Source organism: Geospiza fortis, unplaced genomic scaffold (genome assembly GCF_000277835.1).
Source record: "Geospiza fortis unplaced genomic scaffold, GeoFor_1.0 scaffold85, whole genome shotgun sequence".
In the NCBI taxonomy this organism is placed as follows: domain Eukaryota; kingdom Metazoa; phylum Chordata; class Aves; order Passeriformes; family Thraupidae; genus Geospiza; species Geospiza fortis.
In genome coordinates, this window is record NW_005054358.1 from 3,511,428 (window position 1) to 3,530,369 (window position 18,942).

The 18,942-nt window shown below is 46.7% G+C and overlaps 1 protein-coding gene across 2 annotated transcripts in view; it reads left to right on the top strand.

Moving 5' to 3' along the window:
* The window catches only part of PAPPA (pappalysin 1), a 178,281-nt gene that overhangs the window by 110,930 nt on the left and 48,409 nt on the right, over positions 1-18,942 (top strand). The window contains exons 11-13 of one of the 2 annotated variants that reach the window (XM_031059238.1): positions 11,620-11,733; positions 12,136-12,220; positions 16,008-16,032. In XM_031059238.1, coding sequence (XP_030915098.1) covers positions 11,620-11,733; positions 12,136-12,220; positions 16,008-16,032 — 224 coding nt within the window. Of the gene's footprint in view, positions 1-11,619; positions 11,734-12,135; positions 12,272-15,818; positions 16,033-18,942 lie in introns of both variants that reach the window. The other variant, XM_005423806.2, reaches the window with a different exon arrangement.

Below are 18,942 nucleotides of genomic sequence, written 5' to 3' on the forward strand. Positions count from 1 at the left end.
GGAGGCTGCTGCCCCTCACCTGGCTGCCTGCTCCCAGCCAGGACAGACAGGGATCCCCTCCACCCCCATGGCTTCCAGTGCTGCTCTGCTCCTGGCTGGAGTAAAGCTCAGACCCCATGGCTGATGTTGTAGCCTCTGGCTGATTTGTGTAAGGGGAGGATGGAGAGAACACAATGAGATGTCAGAGGAGATTCCACGCAATTTTGACGAACACTCAAGGGATATATTTTTTTTTTCTTTCCACTCCCTTCCCCCCCTTGGATTTTAGAATAATTTTTCAAGAGCACATATGCAAGTCATCTAAGGGAAACAGAACAGTGAGTACCAGGGGCTGGTACACTGTGTTCCCTTTGTGTACTGTAGAGAAAATAGATAAAAGAAACAAAGAATGATGCAGAGAGCAAAGCAGCCAACCGTACTCTCAGAGAGGTTTAATCCGACTTTTTCAGAGATGAAGGTCAAACCAAAAATCCTCAGGTGCCGGAAATTGGTCCCATCTTCCTAGAACCAAGAGAGATTTACCACTAATGAAACGAGAGCAGAATTCCATGCCATTTGTTGTTTCTAGAAGCAAGAAGAAAGGCAAGAAAGGAATATTGTCCTGGGCAGCAATAGGGATTATGTGCTCCTTTAGGAAGTAAATTACCATTTTATGATCATATCTGCTGTACACCCAGCCACCCACCCAGATTAGAGGCATCAATAGAGAACAGCTTGGACCCCCCTGGCATTGGCGAGCCGGGCAGCCGGACCCCCCGACAGAGGCACTGCTCATTAACATGCACTGCTCTGAAAGGAGACCCCCCCTCCTCGGCCCTTGCCCCTCCAACTGCCACTCTCCCCGTCTGCTGCTGCTGCTCACAAGCCTTGGGATGCAGAGCATGTCCAGCCGTGAGCGTGGGATAGCTCCCCTGCATCCCATCCGGGTTGTTTGTCTTGGGTCCCTCTCCATTCAGAGCAGAATGATTTTGCATAAATGCATCGACACGTCTGCTTTGTTCATGCACGGAGGGTTCTCGGCATTTCTCATCCCACCCCCCACCTTCTCCCTGCTCCCTGGCATGTGGCTTCACCAGCTTTTCCTTGATTTCCCTGTGCAACAGCAAATAAACCTGCATGAAGCAGTGCCAGGAGACCCGGCACAGTTAAAAACACCCAGATAGATCTAAACCAAGCAATGGGAGAAGGGGATGGAAAAGGGTGCAAGAGCAAAGCCATAATGGCTTTTACACTGTAATTTGGTTTCATGTTCTGCACAAGGAAACATGTCAAATATGTAAACAGAGCTCTCCAGGGTTGTAATGTAGCTACAAAACCACGGATGTACAGGCAGGCAGGGTGCTGCTCTCCAGCAGAACGGAATGCCATCCCCAAAACCACACGGTCATTTCTTTAAGCTGACAGTAAACTTTCTCATGCCAGGAGCAAAGAATTTCTTTTTTTTCTTGTAAATGAAGGATTGTCTGCACCACTTGTTTGGAGTACCGTGGGCATTTTAGCCCACATTGTCATAGGACACCTCATATTTTGAATGCCAGTGAATTTCAGGGTATTCATCTTAAGATGTCTCCAAAAGGCATGGTTTTAGAGGATGGTGTTTGTCCTGAAAGTGTCTTGGGTCAATCCCTCTGTCCCCACCTGAAAATAAGAATCAGCACTAATAATAATAATAACAATAATAATAATAAAAATATATGAGGGAAAAAAACCCAGTAAACAACAAAGTGGGGATCATTTGGATGCCCTGTTGAGCTGCTCCAAGTCTCTCCTGAGCTGTGCTGCCTTAGTTGCAGCTGTAACTCTGGAGGAACCCCACATCTGTGCTCACTTTTGGAAGTGCTGCCTGCAAAGCTGGAGGACTACTCTTTCCTCTGAGGTCATTTCAGTGGGGAATCTGATAAGAAGACATGATTCACCCTGGTAATTCAAATTCACATCTGGTGAGTGGCCCAGCTCCCCCTGTGCTATCAGCAGGAGTCTCCTGGGGACTGGGTTTCCACTGTCGTCTCAGGGTCTGGCTCCAAGCTCTCACATGTGCCAGGAAATGGTTATTTGCAGGATCAGTGCTATTATCTGTCCCCACATGTACCTCCTCTCTGCAAGAAGCCCTCAGCTCAGGAGAACATCAAGTTCTGCTCAGCCATTTTGGTAACTGGGCCAAAATCCCTACACTTAGCACTGCTGGCAGTGAATGTCATTTTTCCTTTTTTTTTTTGGTAATTAACCCTTGCATCATCACACTCAGAGGAGACAAGTCACTCTTCAGAGAGGGGAAGGTGAAGCACAGGGTAGAGATGACCTTCCTCACACCTTTCTCCATCCAAATCCCTTTGAAACATTTGGCTTTCCAGCAGAGCTGCTCTGTCACTGTGCATACACAGTGAGCTGGGGCAGCTGGAGAGGGAAAGCCTCCCTCTGTGGAAACTTACCTGTTTCCCAGAGGTTGTTCCTGGTGAGAAAGGCTGAGCCTTGGCAGCTGGGTGTTCCTCCACCCCCTCTGCTGCCAGTCCATCTTCTCAGAGCCTGCTTCTGGAAGGCAGTGAGGTGGAATATTCTGAGTTCCTCTTTCACACAACACTTTAATTCCTCCAGTAACTTCTTCTGGGAGCAGTCGGGAGTTCCTCTGAACTCCCCTACAAACCTGGGGCATCAAGGACTAAATGCTCCAAGTATTTTGGCTTAATTTGTTGCAGTTTGGGGTTTGTCAGAGCAACCAGCGTTGCTCCAAGGTGAGAGGGGAGTGACAGGCTTCCCCAGAGAAGCTTTTTTGGGTGGAGATGTGCATGGGTTGGAGGCAGCAGCTGCTTTGTGGATCTGCCTGGATGGTCCAGCTCATTCAGAGGAATTTGTTTGCAGCGTGGTGGTTCCATTACTCTGCAGTTTCAGTAGGAAAAGCCCAGTGAAGCAAGGGGGAACCTTCTGATTTGCATACTGCAATCCATGTCTTCAGGTACTGAAAAACAAGCCAGAGGGCTTAAATCTCGATTAATACCCATTGATGTAGGGCTGATAGCTGGGTGGGAGCTGCAAGGTTTTGCCAGCTGAGGTGTGACTGCTCCCTGGAGCACAGGGCAGCTCCTCTGAGCTCCCCTCCGCATTCCCCTGGTGCCTCTCTGCAGCCTCCCTTTTCCTATTAAATCCAGGGCCTCTTCCCAATGCATCATCTCCCTGGATGTATCCAATTAAGGCCTGTTGACAGCCCAGAGCAGACTTACACCCTTAGGATTAGAGGCATGTGTACGTCTTCATATAGGGAAGGACAACAACAGGGTGTCTGGCTGGCTCCCTGGGAGCACAGTGGGGAAAGCTGAGCAGCCTGGAGAGGGAAAAGGAGCCATGGAGAGGGAGATTTGTTAGATTTGCACCCCCAATTATCCCTGCCTGTGGAAACACTGTGTGCTGAGTGTAGTGTGTGGTTTTACACAGCTTGTTTACATGGGCCATAACCCTAAACAAAGCTGAAAAGCACGGCTTTAACTCTGGAAATAAAAGCACTGGAAACCCCTGGTTTTCTGCACATGAGAAAGTTTTGTTCTTTAAACACACAGATGTTTTTAAATGAAAAATCACTCTTTTGACCTTTTCTGAGTGTGATCATGTGGTCGGGGCTGACATTAACCACTGCACGGCTGTTTGCCTCAGGCACAGGCGAAGCTCAGGGAGGGATCTGCAGGGCCCGGGGTGGCACCTGCCTTGGCTCACATCTCTGGGAAGTGGCTCCTGTGCCCCCTGAGCACTCAGGGTGGTGCAGGGAAGCATGGCAATATTTAGGGCTTGCTCCTACTATACTGGAAACAATAGCAGTGGGGTTTTTTCCTGCTTGAGAGCTGAAAAAATTGTGGCTTAATTTCTTTCTTATGTATCTCTTTATTAGTGTCATTGTCCATGTGCTTCTAAGCATCTCTGTCCACCTCAGCCAGTGTGTTATCTGATGGAGAACTCAAGCTCTTAAGGGATTTGTTGTTGTTGCTTTTGTTTTTTCTCTACATAGAGAAAACTTTCTCTAGGTAGAGAATTCTTTCTCTGCTTTTGTGTTTTCTTCATCCAAACAAATGTATGGCATCAGCTCTGGGGAGGAGGGAGGGGATGTTACCAATGGATTGTACCAACCCCGCTTTGCCTTACAGGAGCTGCAAAAGTACAATGAATCCAGTGAGCCAGAGCTCTGAATATAATAACAAAAATATATTTAAGATCCTCCTAAAGTGTGGCACACATTCTGCCTTTGACAGTTTGATTTTCTGGTGCCAGCTGCTCCCGAATGAAACGCTCCAGCCGAAGGAAAAACAAAACCAAAAAAAAAAAAATTCGCTTTTTCTCTGCTCCTCGGTGATGAAAGCTGATGGGATGGGATTGTTTTGCTTTGCTGCAGCACCCCATGGCCAGCCTTGGCCTGCAGCTCCACGAAGCTGTGCTGCAGTGGACCTGGCCCGCTGGAGGCAGAGACGGGCAGCTCGGGAACCCGAGCGCTCAGCCAACAATAATGTTCTGGCTCCTGTATTTGTTTAACCTTGCTCTCCAGTGGATGGATATACAGTCTGCTAAAGCACTTATCAGTCTATAATGCCTTCACACTTCTGTGAGCAGTAATGTGGAAGTTGTAGACGGGAGCTTGTGCTGCAGCTTGAAAATGTCTTTTAGTTTTAATGAGGCTGATACTTGCAGAACTGAGGGCATAAGTTCTTGTTTGGGTGCTGCTGCTTGATCCTGAGGTGGGATCCCAGCAGTGCTGGTGTGGAAGATGCTGTTTTTTTGAGAGCAGCGTCTTTATGTCCTACTGCCAAGCTGAAGAAATAGCAGAGGTCTGACAGGAATAAACAGGAGCACATGTCAAATTGCTGGGTTGCACTTTCATGTGCTGCACAGGAGGCTGTGTTGTGCACTCAGAACTACCTCTTGATTCTTCATCCCTTCCGTTTGCATCTCTGAATGGCAAGAGAAGCAGGGGCATGTGCAAATTGCACCCAGGAGCTCTAGATGCAGGGGTTTGCTTGTGAGCTGCTGTAAAAGATGAGTTGATTTTTAAATCCCATTAGTGCAATTATTTCTTCTTTTTCTTGATCTATTTTGCTGTAGTTTCTGGCCTTGGCTTAACCAATGTCCTCATGGTGATCCTTTGAACTGTGCAAAAATCATCTGGTTAGGGTTTTGTTGGAAAATCAAAACTCCATATTGGGTTTTTTTTCCATGAGTCCAGCAAGCATCCTAGATATTTGATTACACCTGGCTGGCTGTCAAAGCCCATGTGAGTTTGGGATAGGGCCAGTCAGAACTGATTTACAGTTTTTTCAGGTATGCCATGTGAAGTTTATGGTTTGATGTGATTTTGATTTGAACTCACTGGTTTTAAATGAAGTTTGCTTTGTATCTGGAGATAACAGAAATTCAAAGGGATGCTCAAAGAATGCAGGTCTGCACGATTTAAAAATGGAAATATATTGTTCATACCAGCTCTTTGGAAGTGAAATAACTGCATTTTTGAGAAAGCTAAAGTTAATAACACACCTTGAATACACATGCAATCTGGGCCATCATCTAATGGAAATCCCTGTAGCTCCTTTTCCCTTGCCTCGAACTAAACCAACTTATATGACAAAATGAAATAGCCCTTGCATCTCCCACTCATTTCTGAATCACAGCCCTGTGTCACATCCAAAACTCTGAGGAAATTTCCCTTTGGAGATGAACACTATTGTTGTAAAGTAGAGGAATTTATCATCATGTCACATTGCAGGCAAACTATTGGTGCCCTGTCCGTGGCGTTTTCACAGAAAGGTCACTTTCCAATTACTGAAAAATCCAGCCAAATCTTCAGCTGAAAATCGTGGCTCTGTGCTGAGGAAGCTGTAATATCATGCTAATGGGATACTGAGTCTGCAAGGTCCAGACACATCAGCTGCTCCAGGTTCAAAGGGGACACAGGGACGGGCAGCAGGGCTTTATTGCATCCTGCAGGAGATGTAAGCTGCTTCCCAATCCCACAGCCAAATCCTGTTCTTCATTACACAGGGAAAATTGACAGATGAGGTTTCCTCTGACTTCTGAGCCAACTGAATCTGGGAGTAATATAGCATCAGTGTGTTACCCTGGGAGTTTCATCAGCTTCCAGTTGATAAAGCTTTGCTGTGGATCACCTGCCCACAGGCCTTTGTCCTGGAGCAGGACACGCTGCAGTTTTTCATCTTTTGCCATCAGACCTTTAGGAACTCCAAGGAAAACTAGTAAAAGCAGACAAAGAATATGAAACAGAAAAACTGTTATCAAACACAGAGGACAAGGAGAATTTTGGGGGAGAAGATGCAGTTGATGAGCATCAGAAATGAGGGGATGTTGCTGCTGTGGAAGTAGCAGTAGACTGTAAGGTAAGGTGACTGTTGAAAGAGAGAGACTCAGATTTCTTCTTGTATGTTTAGACTCTGTGCTGCTGAATCTAAAACTTGGTTTTAGTTTTTTATTTTATTTTCTGCAGCAGAAACCCATTAGTAGTGCACATAAAATTAAATATGTGTACCAGTTTGGGAAAAGTAGCTTTGAATGTTTTCCTTAGAGGCCAACCTAGAATGACTCAAGGCTGACATTCAAAGTTGGGCAGGCAACTTTGGACTCAGATTTCTGATGGGGTAAGTCTACTGACAAAGACTTCTGATAATGACACTTGTCTGAAAGCACTTCTGAGCAGAATCTAGAAGAAAACTCAGAGCAAAATTCCTTGTACTGCTGTGTGTACAATTTCCATTTGAGCTCTGTGGGCTCCTGAGGTTTGGAATGGTCAGGGAAATTGGCTGGGGTTTGAGGTGTTTGTTGGAGGCCTTTTAATGGTTCGGTGCTCACTTGTGGGCAACTTCATTTTTCCCTAATTCCAACCCAATTCCCAGCCTAAATGAGAAAAGCAGTGCAACAGCTTTGAGAACAGCTTGGAGGTCTGTGCTGCAGTCGGCAAACTGGGTGGTGTCCATGTGGCAGTCAAGCTGCCTTACAATATTGGGCAATAAACAAGCAGGAACCTTTCTGATATTTAGCAACTGCACCATAGTTTCTCATCCTTGGGCGAGATTAACCTTAGCTCAGCAAGAACAATAACATATTTAAGAATAAAAGGGCTGGGTGGCTGCCAGCACCCTGGTCTGGCAAGGGAGAGAGAAAGTTTTCAGCTGTAAGGGATGTGTTAAACTGCTGCTTATGTCATGGTTGGGATCCTCTGGCATGTGTTGAGTTAAATACAAATAACACTCTGCAGAGCAAACAGATAAATATTGTAGATTACTGTAGAATACTGTAGATCTCAGTATTACAGCTGAAATCTGTTCTTTAGCTGGGCCTTCAAACAAGAGAATATATTCTGTTTGTGCCTCCATGGGTTTTTGTATCAGTCTGTGAGTTTTTCTGTGCATTTCTGCAGCCTCACTGAGGATGTTTTGTGCTCAATAAGTAGCTGGTACTGTGGGTTTTACCAAGAGATCTTGTTCCTGCCTGCTCCATGGTGGCAGTTTTGCCAACAGGACAGGGTACAGCGCATTTCATCCCAGAAACACTCTGAGTTGTGTGTCTGTGTGCAGAAGTGTCAGCAGCACAGTCCCCTGTAGAAATGAGTGGGGAGAGGAAGCTTTTGGAGCCCAATCTCCACTTCTACCCTCCTCTCCAGAAGGAGGATGCTTTCCACTGCCTGACCAAGTGCCCACGATGCCCCTCGCAGCCAGACAGAGCTCGAGGACACGGTCTGGAGGAGGCCCTGCCATGGTTCACCAGATGGGATTTTGGGAGCAGACAGATCTGTGCTCTGGAGGTTTGCTCTGCTTCCAGCCGCCCCTGGGCATGCAGACAGGCACGTCCGCTCCAACCACAGTGCCAGGGCTGAGCAGGGCAGCATCTGAGCTTAAATAGCAGCTTTTCTGTCTGCATTTAGAATTATTTTGATGTTACAGTGCTGAGAACCAGCAGTGTGTGCAAAGCCTGTGGTGTCTGACTGTGCTTGCTCGATGGGAAGGTCGGAGTGGGATGTGATCTGTGCTTAGCCCACTCCTGTGGGGAGCTGTATCCTCACACCTGTGTGTGCTCTCAGTGACATCTGAGCATCTTTGTGTGGCTCATAGCTCAGAGCTTTCATCCTCAGCACACCTGTGTGGTGTGGGGGAACATCATCCTCATCTTCCAGACAGGGAGCCCAGGAATGGAGCAGCCAAGTGCTGCCCAGAAGGTTGTACTGGGGCCATGCACTGCCACAGCTGGGCTGGGATTTAGTCCAGTGCCCAGTCCAGGGGATTTGTGATCTTTAACATATAGTTCAGCTGCAACAGGAACCCATCAACGCAAATTCACATTGCCTGCAGTCACGGGATGGCTGGGAATCATTCACGAGGGCGCCTTCCAAAATTTGCTCTTCAGCAAATTTTCCCATATTACTTTGAAGGAAATGGAGTTGATTGCAATAGTAAATGTGTTTTTGATGTGGCAAAAAGCTAAGTGCTCCCAATATATCACTTTTCCCTTTCTGCTGACACATTCCTCGGTCCCCCTGAGTAAGGGAAGGAAAACAGGAGAGGCGGATTGAAGAACATGTTGTGCCTTTGATTGACAAGAGGTTGTATAAATCAGTCAAAGGGAATCCTCCAGGCATTCCCTCTTGTGGGAAGATCCCACAGTGCTCCCTGGCCTTGATCGTTCTGTCTGCCGATGTTTGTGTACAAAATGTGTGGGTGGGAGACGAGCTGGATCCGAACCTCTGAGAGGAGCAGACATCAGCTCTTCTAATTGAAAGCAGCTTCCTCGGGAGGGGGATGACATGGGCTTCCAGTAACTAGACACAAATAGTCACCGCATACTTTGGAGCACACACTAAGCTCCTGTGGATATCCCACTTGCTGTGTGGGGCTGAGAATCTGGATAAGCCCCAGTGAGTGAAGTTTGGAGCACTGTGTGATGCTGTCACTCTTCAAAGCAAATACTTCAGTGTTTGGTAACACCCTGAGATGAGAAGGCTATCAATGTGTTCTTCCCTCTGCAGCTGTCAGGTGCTTTAGCTGCTGCTTTGCATCACTGGAGCAAACTGGAGGATGTTAGAGTATAGTCTGTTTCTCATAAGTGTGAATTCCTGTGAATAGCAATGAATGATGATATTCTGCCCTCCAGGCCATTGGAACTTGTAGTTCTGGAAGTGTTGGTACTGAAGTAATCACATATAGAAAAGATCTCTAAGATCATTGAGTCCAACCATTAACCTAATTAATTAATAGGGGCCTTCGGGCTGCTGCCACAGTCTAGGGATGACTTAAAAGCAGAGGTGTGAAAGAGCAGATGATTCTCAGGTTTGGCAGGTGTGATGTGACATTCAGTGCCTGGGCAGAATTGAAACTGGGATGGATTTACCACGTGTGTTGGAGCCTGGTGAGATGGTGGAGTCTGCAGGTGACAGGAGCAGTTTATCCAACCCAATTGTTTCCAGAGAAACTTAAAGAACATTTTTTTTTATGCCATTAGCTAAGTTTACTGGCCAGAGTGGAGAAGAGGCTCTTGTAGCCGTTCATGTCTCTCAGACTTTTCCCACACTTCTCAATTAGACTATTCCAAAGGAGCCTTTTACCCCAGGACCACTTTGAAGCGCTTGTCTGGGTAGCGATGGATCAGCCTCAGCAGGAGGAAGCTTATCTAACCTGCTCAAACCAGGCCAGTCTGACAGCCCACGTGGCCTGAACACAGGCTCTTTATGCAATGCTCAGATTTTTGCTAATATTCTCCAGCAGAAGCAGAAAGCGCTAGGGTTCACACACACACACAAATCAAACAAGGCATTTAAAAGTTATCAGAGATTTCCAGCCCACCTCAGCAGGGGTTTATTTTGGGTTAGAATCAAACTCTTGGTGAAGGTCTGGGTGATTTCTTAATGCAAGTTTTCACTCATCCATTAAGTGGCACTTTAAAAGCACCAAAAGTCAGTGCTGTGTTTCTTTCAGCCACCTTTTTGGACCAACAGAGCAGGAGGAGAAGTAAGAATAAGAGCAAAATCATATAAAAGTAATGAGACCTTTGTTCATGTCAAAGAGCTCTCTGACCATATATACTGCAGATGTGGGTAAGATAAATTCCCTGGCTGGAGAGGTATTAAAATAAAAACCATGCTCCCAACACGAGACAGGCTGCTGAAAACACAAGAAGGGAGAGTTGCGAAACGGTACATGTCGAATTGCTGGCCTGGATTTCAAATGCCAAAGATAGTTTATGTAAAGCCTTGCTCTGCTGTAAAATGTAACACTATCCACTGGCTAGCCTCAATGAAGCTTGGTCCCAGTTGTTTCAAAAAATAAATAAACTAAAAATCTTCTTCCAGCCCATTAAAGCTGATTTATGTTTTGCCTGTAAGATTCCTGTGTGCTGGATCTTGAAGGACTCAGATTTTAAAGGGGATTACCTCACTTTTAGCCAATCTGGTTTCTCATTCCCAGGCATCCCAGGCTCTCTTTGCAGTGCCCAGACTTTGCCTGCTGGGACCAAGAGGGCATTTCTATGCAGAATTATCGAGTGGGCATAGGATTTTGGGTGGCTGCTAACTTTCTTTTTTTCACTTCAGGGTTCTCTTTTTGATTTAATAATTAAATTGCTGATGGAAACAGCTTTACTGACAGCACATCAGTGCAAGGAATTCCATCTATTCCTATGGTAATAACAGTCAGTGAGTTCACCAAAGGGTTGTGAATCCAACAGGTACTTTTCAGATGCTCCAGGAGCCTCAGCTATAAGCATCCTGCTAATGCAGTAGTAACGTTTTCCATGGTGGATATTCCCTTTTTCTGCTTGCAGTGAAGACTGTGGTCACTCATGCTTCATTTTTGAAGCAGCTTCACTGAGCAGTGTGTTTTCAGGGTAATTCTGGCTATTTCTTGCAGCTTCATTTTCACATCTGACTGGTGGCGCTGCAAGGCTCTCTGGTGTTTAGAGCCTGGCATTTTTTTTTTAGCTTTTCATCTGTAACAGGACTTGGGAATCATGTACTTCATCGAAAAGGGCAGTTTGCCTCCAATCTCACTGCTGCCTGCCATGGAAAGGCTGCAGGTGTAGGAAGAAGGCGATTGCACTTGCAGAACTGATTGGGGAAAGAGGAAATCGATTTGCTTAAACTGGGTTCTAGAGGCAGGGCTTTCCTGGTTACACCGGGTTCCAAGGTTACAGGGCCATGTGTGGCTCCTCTGGGGTTAAAGTAATATCAGGTTGAAATAGAGCAGTGCTGGAGCATCGTGGAGGCACCTCCACACTGCCTGTGCTGGGAGCTGGGGTGTTCAGAAGTGATCCTCACCTGGACTCCAGTGGGGAGGGTCCTGGTCCATTTGGGTGGGAGCAAAGTTGTTCTAAGTGCTGTCAAAGACCTGGTACCAAATTCAGAGGAGATTGTTGGCTGCCATCCTGCTGCTGTGAGTCTTTAGCTCCCGTTCATGTTTCAGTTTTTCTTACTGGCGTGGAAGACCTGGAAACTTAATTTTGAATAATCTCATGGTATTTAGAAGCACAGTTATTGGGCATTGCTTTATCCTAGGAGTGCACCTGGGCTTTGTTTCCCCACTTCAAGCAGTCAGAACCCTTCCTTGCTGTCCTCTAGGTCAGTTTTGGTGTTTCTTTTTGTTCCTGCTGCAGATGTGTCGTACCAAGGTGATCGACTTGAACGATGGTGTGTCCCAGTATGCCTGGTATCCCTGCACAGCCAACTTCCAGTACTCCCACATGACACAGACCATTTTCTGGCTCAAGGTAGGAAGTGCACACACCACTCTGATGTTTCCTCTTTGCCTGCCTCTACAAAGATTCTCCAGCAGGCAAAATATTGTGGGCCAGCCTTCCCAGGGCCAAGCTGCTCCTTTCTCCAGTATGTTTAGAGCAAAAGAGCAAAACAATGTTTTTAAGCACTGCCTAGAGAGTCAGTAGTGAAGTCCCCTTGCGTGTGACAAGGCTATTGAATTTCTGAGAGGGTTCAGCTTCAGGGCTGTTTGACTTGAGTTTATCTAGTTTGTGTAGGAGAGATAGGAAGAGAAAATTTCTGTGTGACCTGGGATGGGAAGTCTTCTTTTCAAAGTCCTGGACTGGCTCCTGGGGATTTTTAAAAGCCCACCACAGTTCTCCACCTCAGGCTTTGTGGGGTTTGTGTTTTCCCAGGCTTATTTTTCCCAGCCTATGGTGGCTGCAGCAGTCCTTGTTCACTTGGTCACAGACGGGACCTACTACCTGGACCAGAAGCAGGAGACCATCGGTGTGCAGCTGTTTGACACCAAAGAGCAAAGCCACGACCTTGGTAAGACTGTGTTGTATTAAACTCCCTAAACTCCCTGTTTACTGCTTGCTTAATCTGGTGATGCCCCCATTCACCAGTACTCCTGCTCAGGTTTTTTTCAGAATTAGACAAAAAAGGTGCTTGCTCAGTGCTCCAAGCCCTGAGTCTTACTGGAGTTTCTTGAAAATTATGTGTTATTTTATATAGACATTACTCCATAGCTGTTCACTATCTGTTCAGAGGTGATTAGCTCTCTTCAGTCACTAAAATCAGCACTATCTCAACGCTTCACACCAGCACTGCCCTGGAGAGACACTGATGGTGCTGCAGGTGAACCCCTGGGAGCAGGGAGTGAGGGCCCTGCCCCAAAGGCTTCTGTTTCACAGGGAGTGCTGGGTGATCTCCAGTCCTCCTGGCAGGGAGGTCTCCAGAGCCATGGAATGGCCAACACTCCCCAGGTGAAGTGCTTCAGGTGGTGAAGGTCCAGTCCCAGGGCCCTGCCAGGCTCCTGGTGTGGTCTCCAGCAGATGTGCCTGACAGAGGCAGGACCTGCCAGCTCAGACCAGACAGGTTTTGTCTCTGCCCTTGGCACAGGGCCCTAAACTGGGGACGTTGTGCCTGGTGAATTGATCCAGGCTGCATTTAAGCTCCAGAACCCAGGAGCTCTCCCTAGCTCTCAGCTCTGTGTCAGGGTAGCACTTGCATAATCCCTTTCCAGATGTTCTCTGCCTTTTTTTTTTTTTTTCACTGAGGAGAAAGCTGGCCAGGTCACCTTGAGAGCAATTTTTAAGGAAACATAACTCCCACCCCCAGATTTCTGTTTTACCATAGCATTTCAGTTTTTACAAGCTGAAACTCAAATGAGCTTCCCACTAGTGATGAGAAGAAGAGACACAGAGTGACAGGTGTTGGATGAGCATCCAGGATAATACAGAATTTGGTGGGGTGTGGAGGAGAACAAAGGAAATACGTGTGGTGTCTGTTGTCCAAGAACAAACTGAAATTTGCAGCAAGTTGTGCAGGTTGAGTCAGGATGGCTCCCAGTTTGCCAGAGCCCTTGGATTAATCCTACCCTCCTTTTGCAAAACAGTGGCACATAGCTCTATCCCTCTGAGAAATAAATGATGGAGACACGAGCGTGCCAGCAGTACTTAATGTGACATTTTATAGGGACAGACAGGCAGGCTGGGAGAGAGCGAGAACAAGAAAGAGGAGCAAAGAGGAAACTGAGGGTTAGGTTTTGAAATCTTCAATGAAGTTGCAACATGAGTTTGGCATGGCTCAGCCTGATGTCTGGATGTCCTCCCAGCTGAAATGCTGCTTTCATCATGGAAAAGCCCCTTTGACCTTTCAGAAGAGGCTGCCTGGAGCAGAGGAGAGGTGTAGGTGGGCTACCCAGCAGCTCTCACTCAGGCAGAGCTCCCCATTGCTGTTCTGTCTGACTTCTGACAGGGACATGAAGTCCTTTTCCTGGATATTGTGTTTCATGTGTTTGAATTATCACCATGGCAAGCTGGAAACTGCAGCTGAGATGCAAATGTTGGCATGCACTGGGGGCAGGACTGACTGAGACACTCAATGAGCCTGAAGCAGAAGCTCGTGGCAAACTGAAAGTACATCCAAAAGGAAGTAGCAATAATTTAAATCTCAATCAGTCCCCAGTGTGCTGAAGACACTGCCATGAGCAAGGAATAGCCTATCCAGACATGCAGTTTCCTGCCTTGATCAGAGCAAGTGGACTCCCAGAAAACAATGTGAAGCTTCTTCCGAGTGCTGGTAGGAGATGGAGAGGTTGGGATGCCAAACAGCTCAGTGCTGTTGATTCAGAGCCACCAGAGACACCAGGGTTCAGAATAGATGGGTGCAGAGCCACAGAAACAGGGGGGACCCTGAGGCAGCTCTGACTGCCCCCGTGGGCACCTGTACCATCTTCGTGGGTATTTCTGGGGAATTAAGAAACCTTCACCTGTCCAGCCACCGTGTTCCTGGTCAGGTCAGAAATAACCAGCAGTGCAGCACAGCTCTGAGGGTCTGCTCTCTTGTGGACACCACCTGAGTGCCAGGAATGAAACAGAAGTGAATAAACAGTCTCATACCATAAGGTCTTGGCTTTCCATCAGAGAAGGCAGAAACTTCCAAGGAATTTGGGAACCTGGGATTTTGAGTATTAACTGCACCTGTTTGTAAGTGAGAAACGTGCACCGTTCCACAAGGAGCTGATATCAAAAGACTTCTGGGAGGCAAGTAGACAGGGAGGTTATTTCAGGGTCAGGTGAAGACCAAAACAAAAAGAGGTTTGCTTTTTTATATTATTTTTTTTTATTACAGGAAGATTTTTTTTTTTTTTTTTAAGTAGAGGGTGGGAGATAGATGTTTAAAAAGCATGTCTTAATTCACAGGAAATCACTTTCTAAGGAGAAAAATGAAAGCCTTTTTATTCCTTCCCTTTTGAGTCAAGAAATCTGAACTGAGGGGAAAAAAATAATAACAGAAATCCCCGAGCCAGTTAAACATGCAAATAGAATTTATTTTATTTTCAAATTTGTAAGTGTATCAGGGTAGCCAAGGGGCCTGGGCCAAAGCCATTGCTGGGGGAGCTCCAGTGAAGCAAATGGATCTGGAGCCAAGCTGATCCTAGGAGTGATGCCATAGAGCTGTGCAGGCAGAGCCTTGCAGGCAGCCAGCAGGCCATGAATCTCAATTTATGAATTTTGAGGGCAGCTGACAGCTGTCTGTCCTCTGCCTTGCCCCCGAGATGGGTTTGGCCCATTTGAATTCAGGTTGCTTCTACCTGAAGGTGGTTTTTTTTTCCCAGCTGTCACTGAGTGCCTTAGCCACTGGACAAAAGGGGCTCAGGAGTCTCCTTGCCACCTCTCTGGTGTTTCTGTGCACCACAACCTTGAGATGCTTCTATTTCTCCAGAACACGATTCTTTTCTCCTCGAGTGACATCACCTGCAAAATCCTCAGTGGCTCCATCACCCTCATTTCTATCCCCAGGACCAAATCTGCCTTTTCTTGCAAAGAACAAGATACCCTAAGGCTCAAAACTATTGAAGAAAAAAAATCAAATCTGGGCAAATTTAGTGGGAAACTCATGCAAAAAAAAAAAAAAAAGTTTTACCCTGAGTGCTAATGACATGCACAGCTCCAAACAAGCTGCTGGTGCACAAAGCCCCCCAGCCTGCCGGCACCGTTTGATCCTGCATATAAAGGCTCCAAGTGTCCTCCAGGACCCGTTTTACAATGGTGTGACTCTGCTTCCCCCGTGCTGGTTGCTCCTGATTTACCAGAGCACAATGGGAACGTAGCTGTGGTCTAAAGGAGCGGCTGCGAGGGCGCGCCGCGCTCGCGCAGAGAATGGCAGCCTTTCTTCATCTGTCTGGAGGGAGCTGCTTCTCTGCTAAGCTCTCTGCAGCCATTTGGGAAGCCCCTCCAGGCAGCTTACCATAACTTTTCCGCTCTATAGGGCCATTCCTCTGGGTGAAATGCCTCTGAAGTGCCCACGGCTTCGGGAAGCAATTGTGTTAAGCCTGACCCTTCCTCTGATCTTGTCTCTCCTCTGGCAGGTGTCCACGTCCTGAGCTGCAGGAACAATCCCCTGATTATCCCCGTCATCCATGACCTCAGTCACCCTTTTTATCACACCCAGGCTGTCCTCATTAGCTTCAGCTCCCAGTTTGTGGCCATCTCCGGGGTGGCCCTGCGTTCCTTCCACAACTTCGACCCCATCACCATCAGCAGCTGCCAGCAAGGACAGACCTACAGCCCTGCGGAGCAGAGGTGAGCGTGTCAGCCCTGCTTCCCTCTGCCTCACACCCACCACCCCCAGCGTGGGCCAGGGCTGGGGAGGAGGCAGGAGGGGCACAGCAGCTGAACCCTGCTGACCCCTTTGTGTCACGGGTAAAAAACCGGCAGTGTTCTCATTGATCAGGATGGATGGGACATTTAACCCGCATGGGATGCTGTTAGTGAATTATTTCCTCTTCCTTTCTCCTCCCTCCTTTATGCCAAGCCTGGAACTGGGGCCAGTTCACTCTGCACACATTCCCCAGCCTGGTGTTGTGTTGGCCACTCACACAGCAGTTCAATCTGAACCCCCTTGTGCTGCCCCAGTGCCAGGGGACCTCCCAGGGAAGGGACCACGAGGACACAGAGTGACGCCTGTGCCCTGGAGGGGCCGGATCCTGCCCGGCGCTCAGCCCTGGCCATCAGCATCTGCTGTGCTTTTATGGCTGGGTGAGGCCCTCAGCACCTCTCTGGATCCGGCCCCCATTCTGAAAAGCTCTGTGGGACCCCCCAGGATGAAAGGTTTATGGCTACCGTTTTATTCTTGTTGTTATTACAGACACATCAATAGATCACCACCAACCCCTCTCAGTCTCTGCTTTACAGCATCCCACAGAGATTGTGACCTTTCATGGCCTCTGGTGCAGCAGCTTCATGGATCCTTTCAGCGAGGCACTGAAAAGAAGAGGAGAGAATTTAGCAAAACCCCTGAAAGAATATTTTTTTTTTCTCTTCCTTTGTGAATTCAAAGTTGTGAGCAGTTGTCATACCATAGCAGCAGCAATAGTAAAACAAGTTGCATATCCCAGCAAACCTCTGCTCAGCCTCCTAAGCAAGCTGTCAGGTTTTTTGATAATGTTCTGGCTTGTTTTTAGGACCTGCTTTTATTCCAGGAAAGGCGGGAGAGTGAAAAGGGAGTGAGAGAGAGAAGGGAAAATAAAATTAAAAAAAAAAAGGAGCATATCTATAGCTAAATCAATCCAGTCGGTGTGTTCTGACCTAGATTCAAAGCGTCTGATCGTTGTGTGCAATAGGTTGTATAAATTCAGAGGCCCAAAGACAGCAGGATCAAGTTTCAGATGAGAAGTCTGGTGGTGGAAGTGTGGCCAAATCCCAGCACTGAAGCAGGACAGAAAAAGGGCAAGAAAGCCCCACTGGAAGGAGATGGTGAGAAGCAACAGGGAGCTCAGGGGGACTGAGACACAGGGCCACATTCCACTGCCCTCTCAAGTTTTCAGTAGGAATTGAGCCATTTGTTCACTTATTGAACTAGAAGTGCTGTGTGTTTAGAAAGTTATTTCCTTAATAAAAAATGCATCCCCCTTAGGCAAAGCTTCAGTGAGCCTCTGCAGCCCAGCAGCCCAACCTTTAGAAATCCCTTGAGGAAGAATCACCTGCCTTTTGCCTCTTATGTTTCTTCTTGATTTTTTGGCATCATTTTGTTTTGGGGATGCACTGAACCCTCTCAGCCCCCTGCTCTCCCAAACCCCCATCCGAGCCTCACTCTTTCAAAGTAATGTTTTAGGTTTTGCGGGTTCCAGCACTGGATTGATCACAAAGTTTCTCATGTCTGACAGGGAACTAGAAACTCTCCAAAGCAAAGCCCTGGTCCAAAGGCAATTGAAATCAGTGGGATTATTTCCTCTGATGACAGTGCTTCAGTAGAGAGTCAGTCCCCAGTTTGCCTTGTGGTGGGACCATTTGGGGTGGCCAGATCTGTTTTCTTCTGGACAAAAAGCTCCAAGCAGGTCAGGTACCCAAAATGCAGAAAAAGTTGTGCATTAAGCTGTGCAGTCAGGAAATAGGTGACACCTTTGCTGTCACCTGCTGTCTTTTTCTTTGATTATTTTACCCAATCCAAGAAGAACAAAGTTAGATTTTTAAAATTATTTCTTAACCAGCTCAGAGGCTGCACATGGGTTTTCTGCCTCCCCTTCTCACAGTCTGTCCATTAGATTCCCTTGTGGTGCCTGTTCCACACTGCCCATCTTTTCCTTCTCCCTTTCCTCACTGGTAGCATTTGCCTAATATGATTTTTAAGGTATTTATTGAATTTTTAAAGGGACTTGCCTTCCTATGTGTGATCATCAATTTTCCCCCTTTCATTTTCCTTAGGTCAACATGGATATTTGTGCCTGCTTTTTGGCTTTTCTCTGTAGAAGGTATTATTTCTCTCTTTCAAGGAGAATTATTTTGCTTGGAGAGGATTTATAGCCAGATACAGATATTTCTAGGCAAAGGTGCAGATTTTAAAATTGTGAGGGAAAGGAAATATATTGTCCCTTAAAAGTTAACACAGTTTTCATTTTGAGGGTGAATGGATCCCTCCCATGGGTTAGCAACAACTTAATGACTGAAAGTAAAACATTCACTTAGTCTTCTTTCCTAAAATATATATTATAGTTAATATTTTAGAGAAAAATGGGCTTAACTCTAAAAGTCCAATTGAACTTTATAGGTACTTGTCCTCAGTCATCATTAGTTGTTTTGAAAATCCATTCCATCCTCCTGAAGACATTTATAGTTTGAAAATTCCTCCTCTGTCCTTTCCAGTTTTATTCTTCCAGTTGTTGTTTTCTCTGCTGCCAGTGACTGCAGGCTCATTTTTTGTTTTCAACAGAAGTTTACCTCACTGCTGGAGACGTGCTGTAAAAATGACACTCTTTATTTCCACATTTCATCCTTAGAGCAGATATAATGGCCTGGTTAGTTCTTCTCTTGTGCTTTATAGCTGGAATTATTATACTTTTACTATTTCCTGGGTAGCCTCATGCAGTGGACGGTGAAATTGGGTGTGCAGAAGCAGAGGTGTAATTTCCCACCCTGCAGTCACTCGGGCAGCAAGAAGGCCTGATGTGCTGTGGCTGCCTTTGACAGTGGTTCCTCAAAAATCAGGTTTTTTCT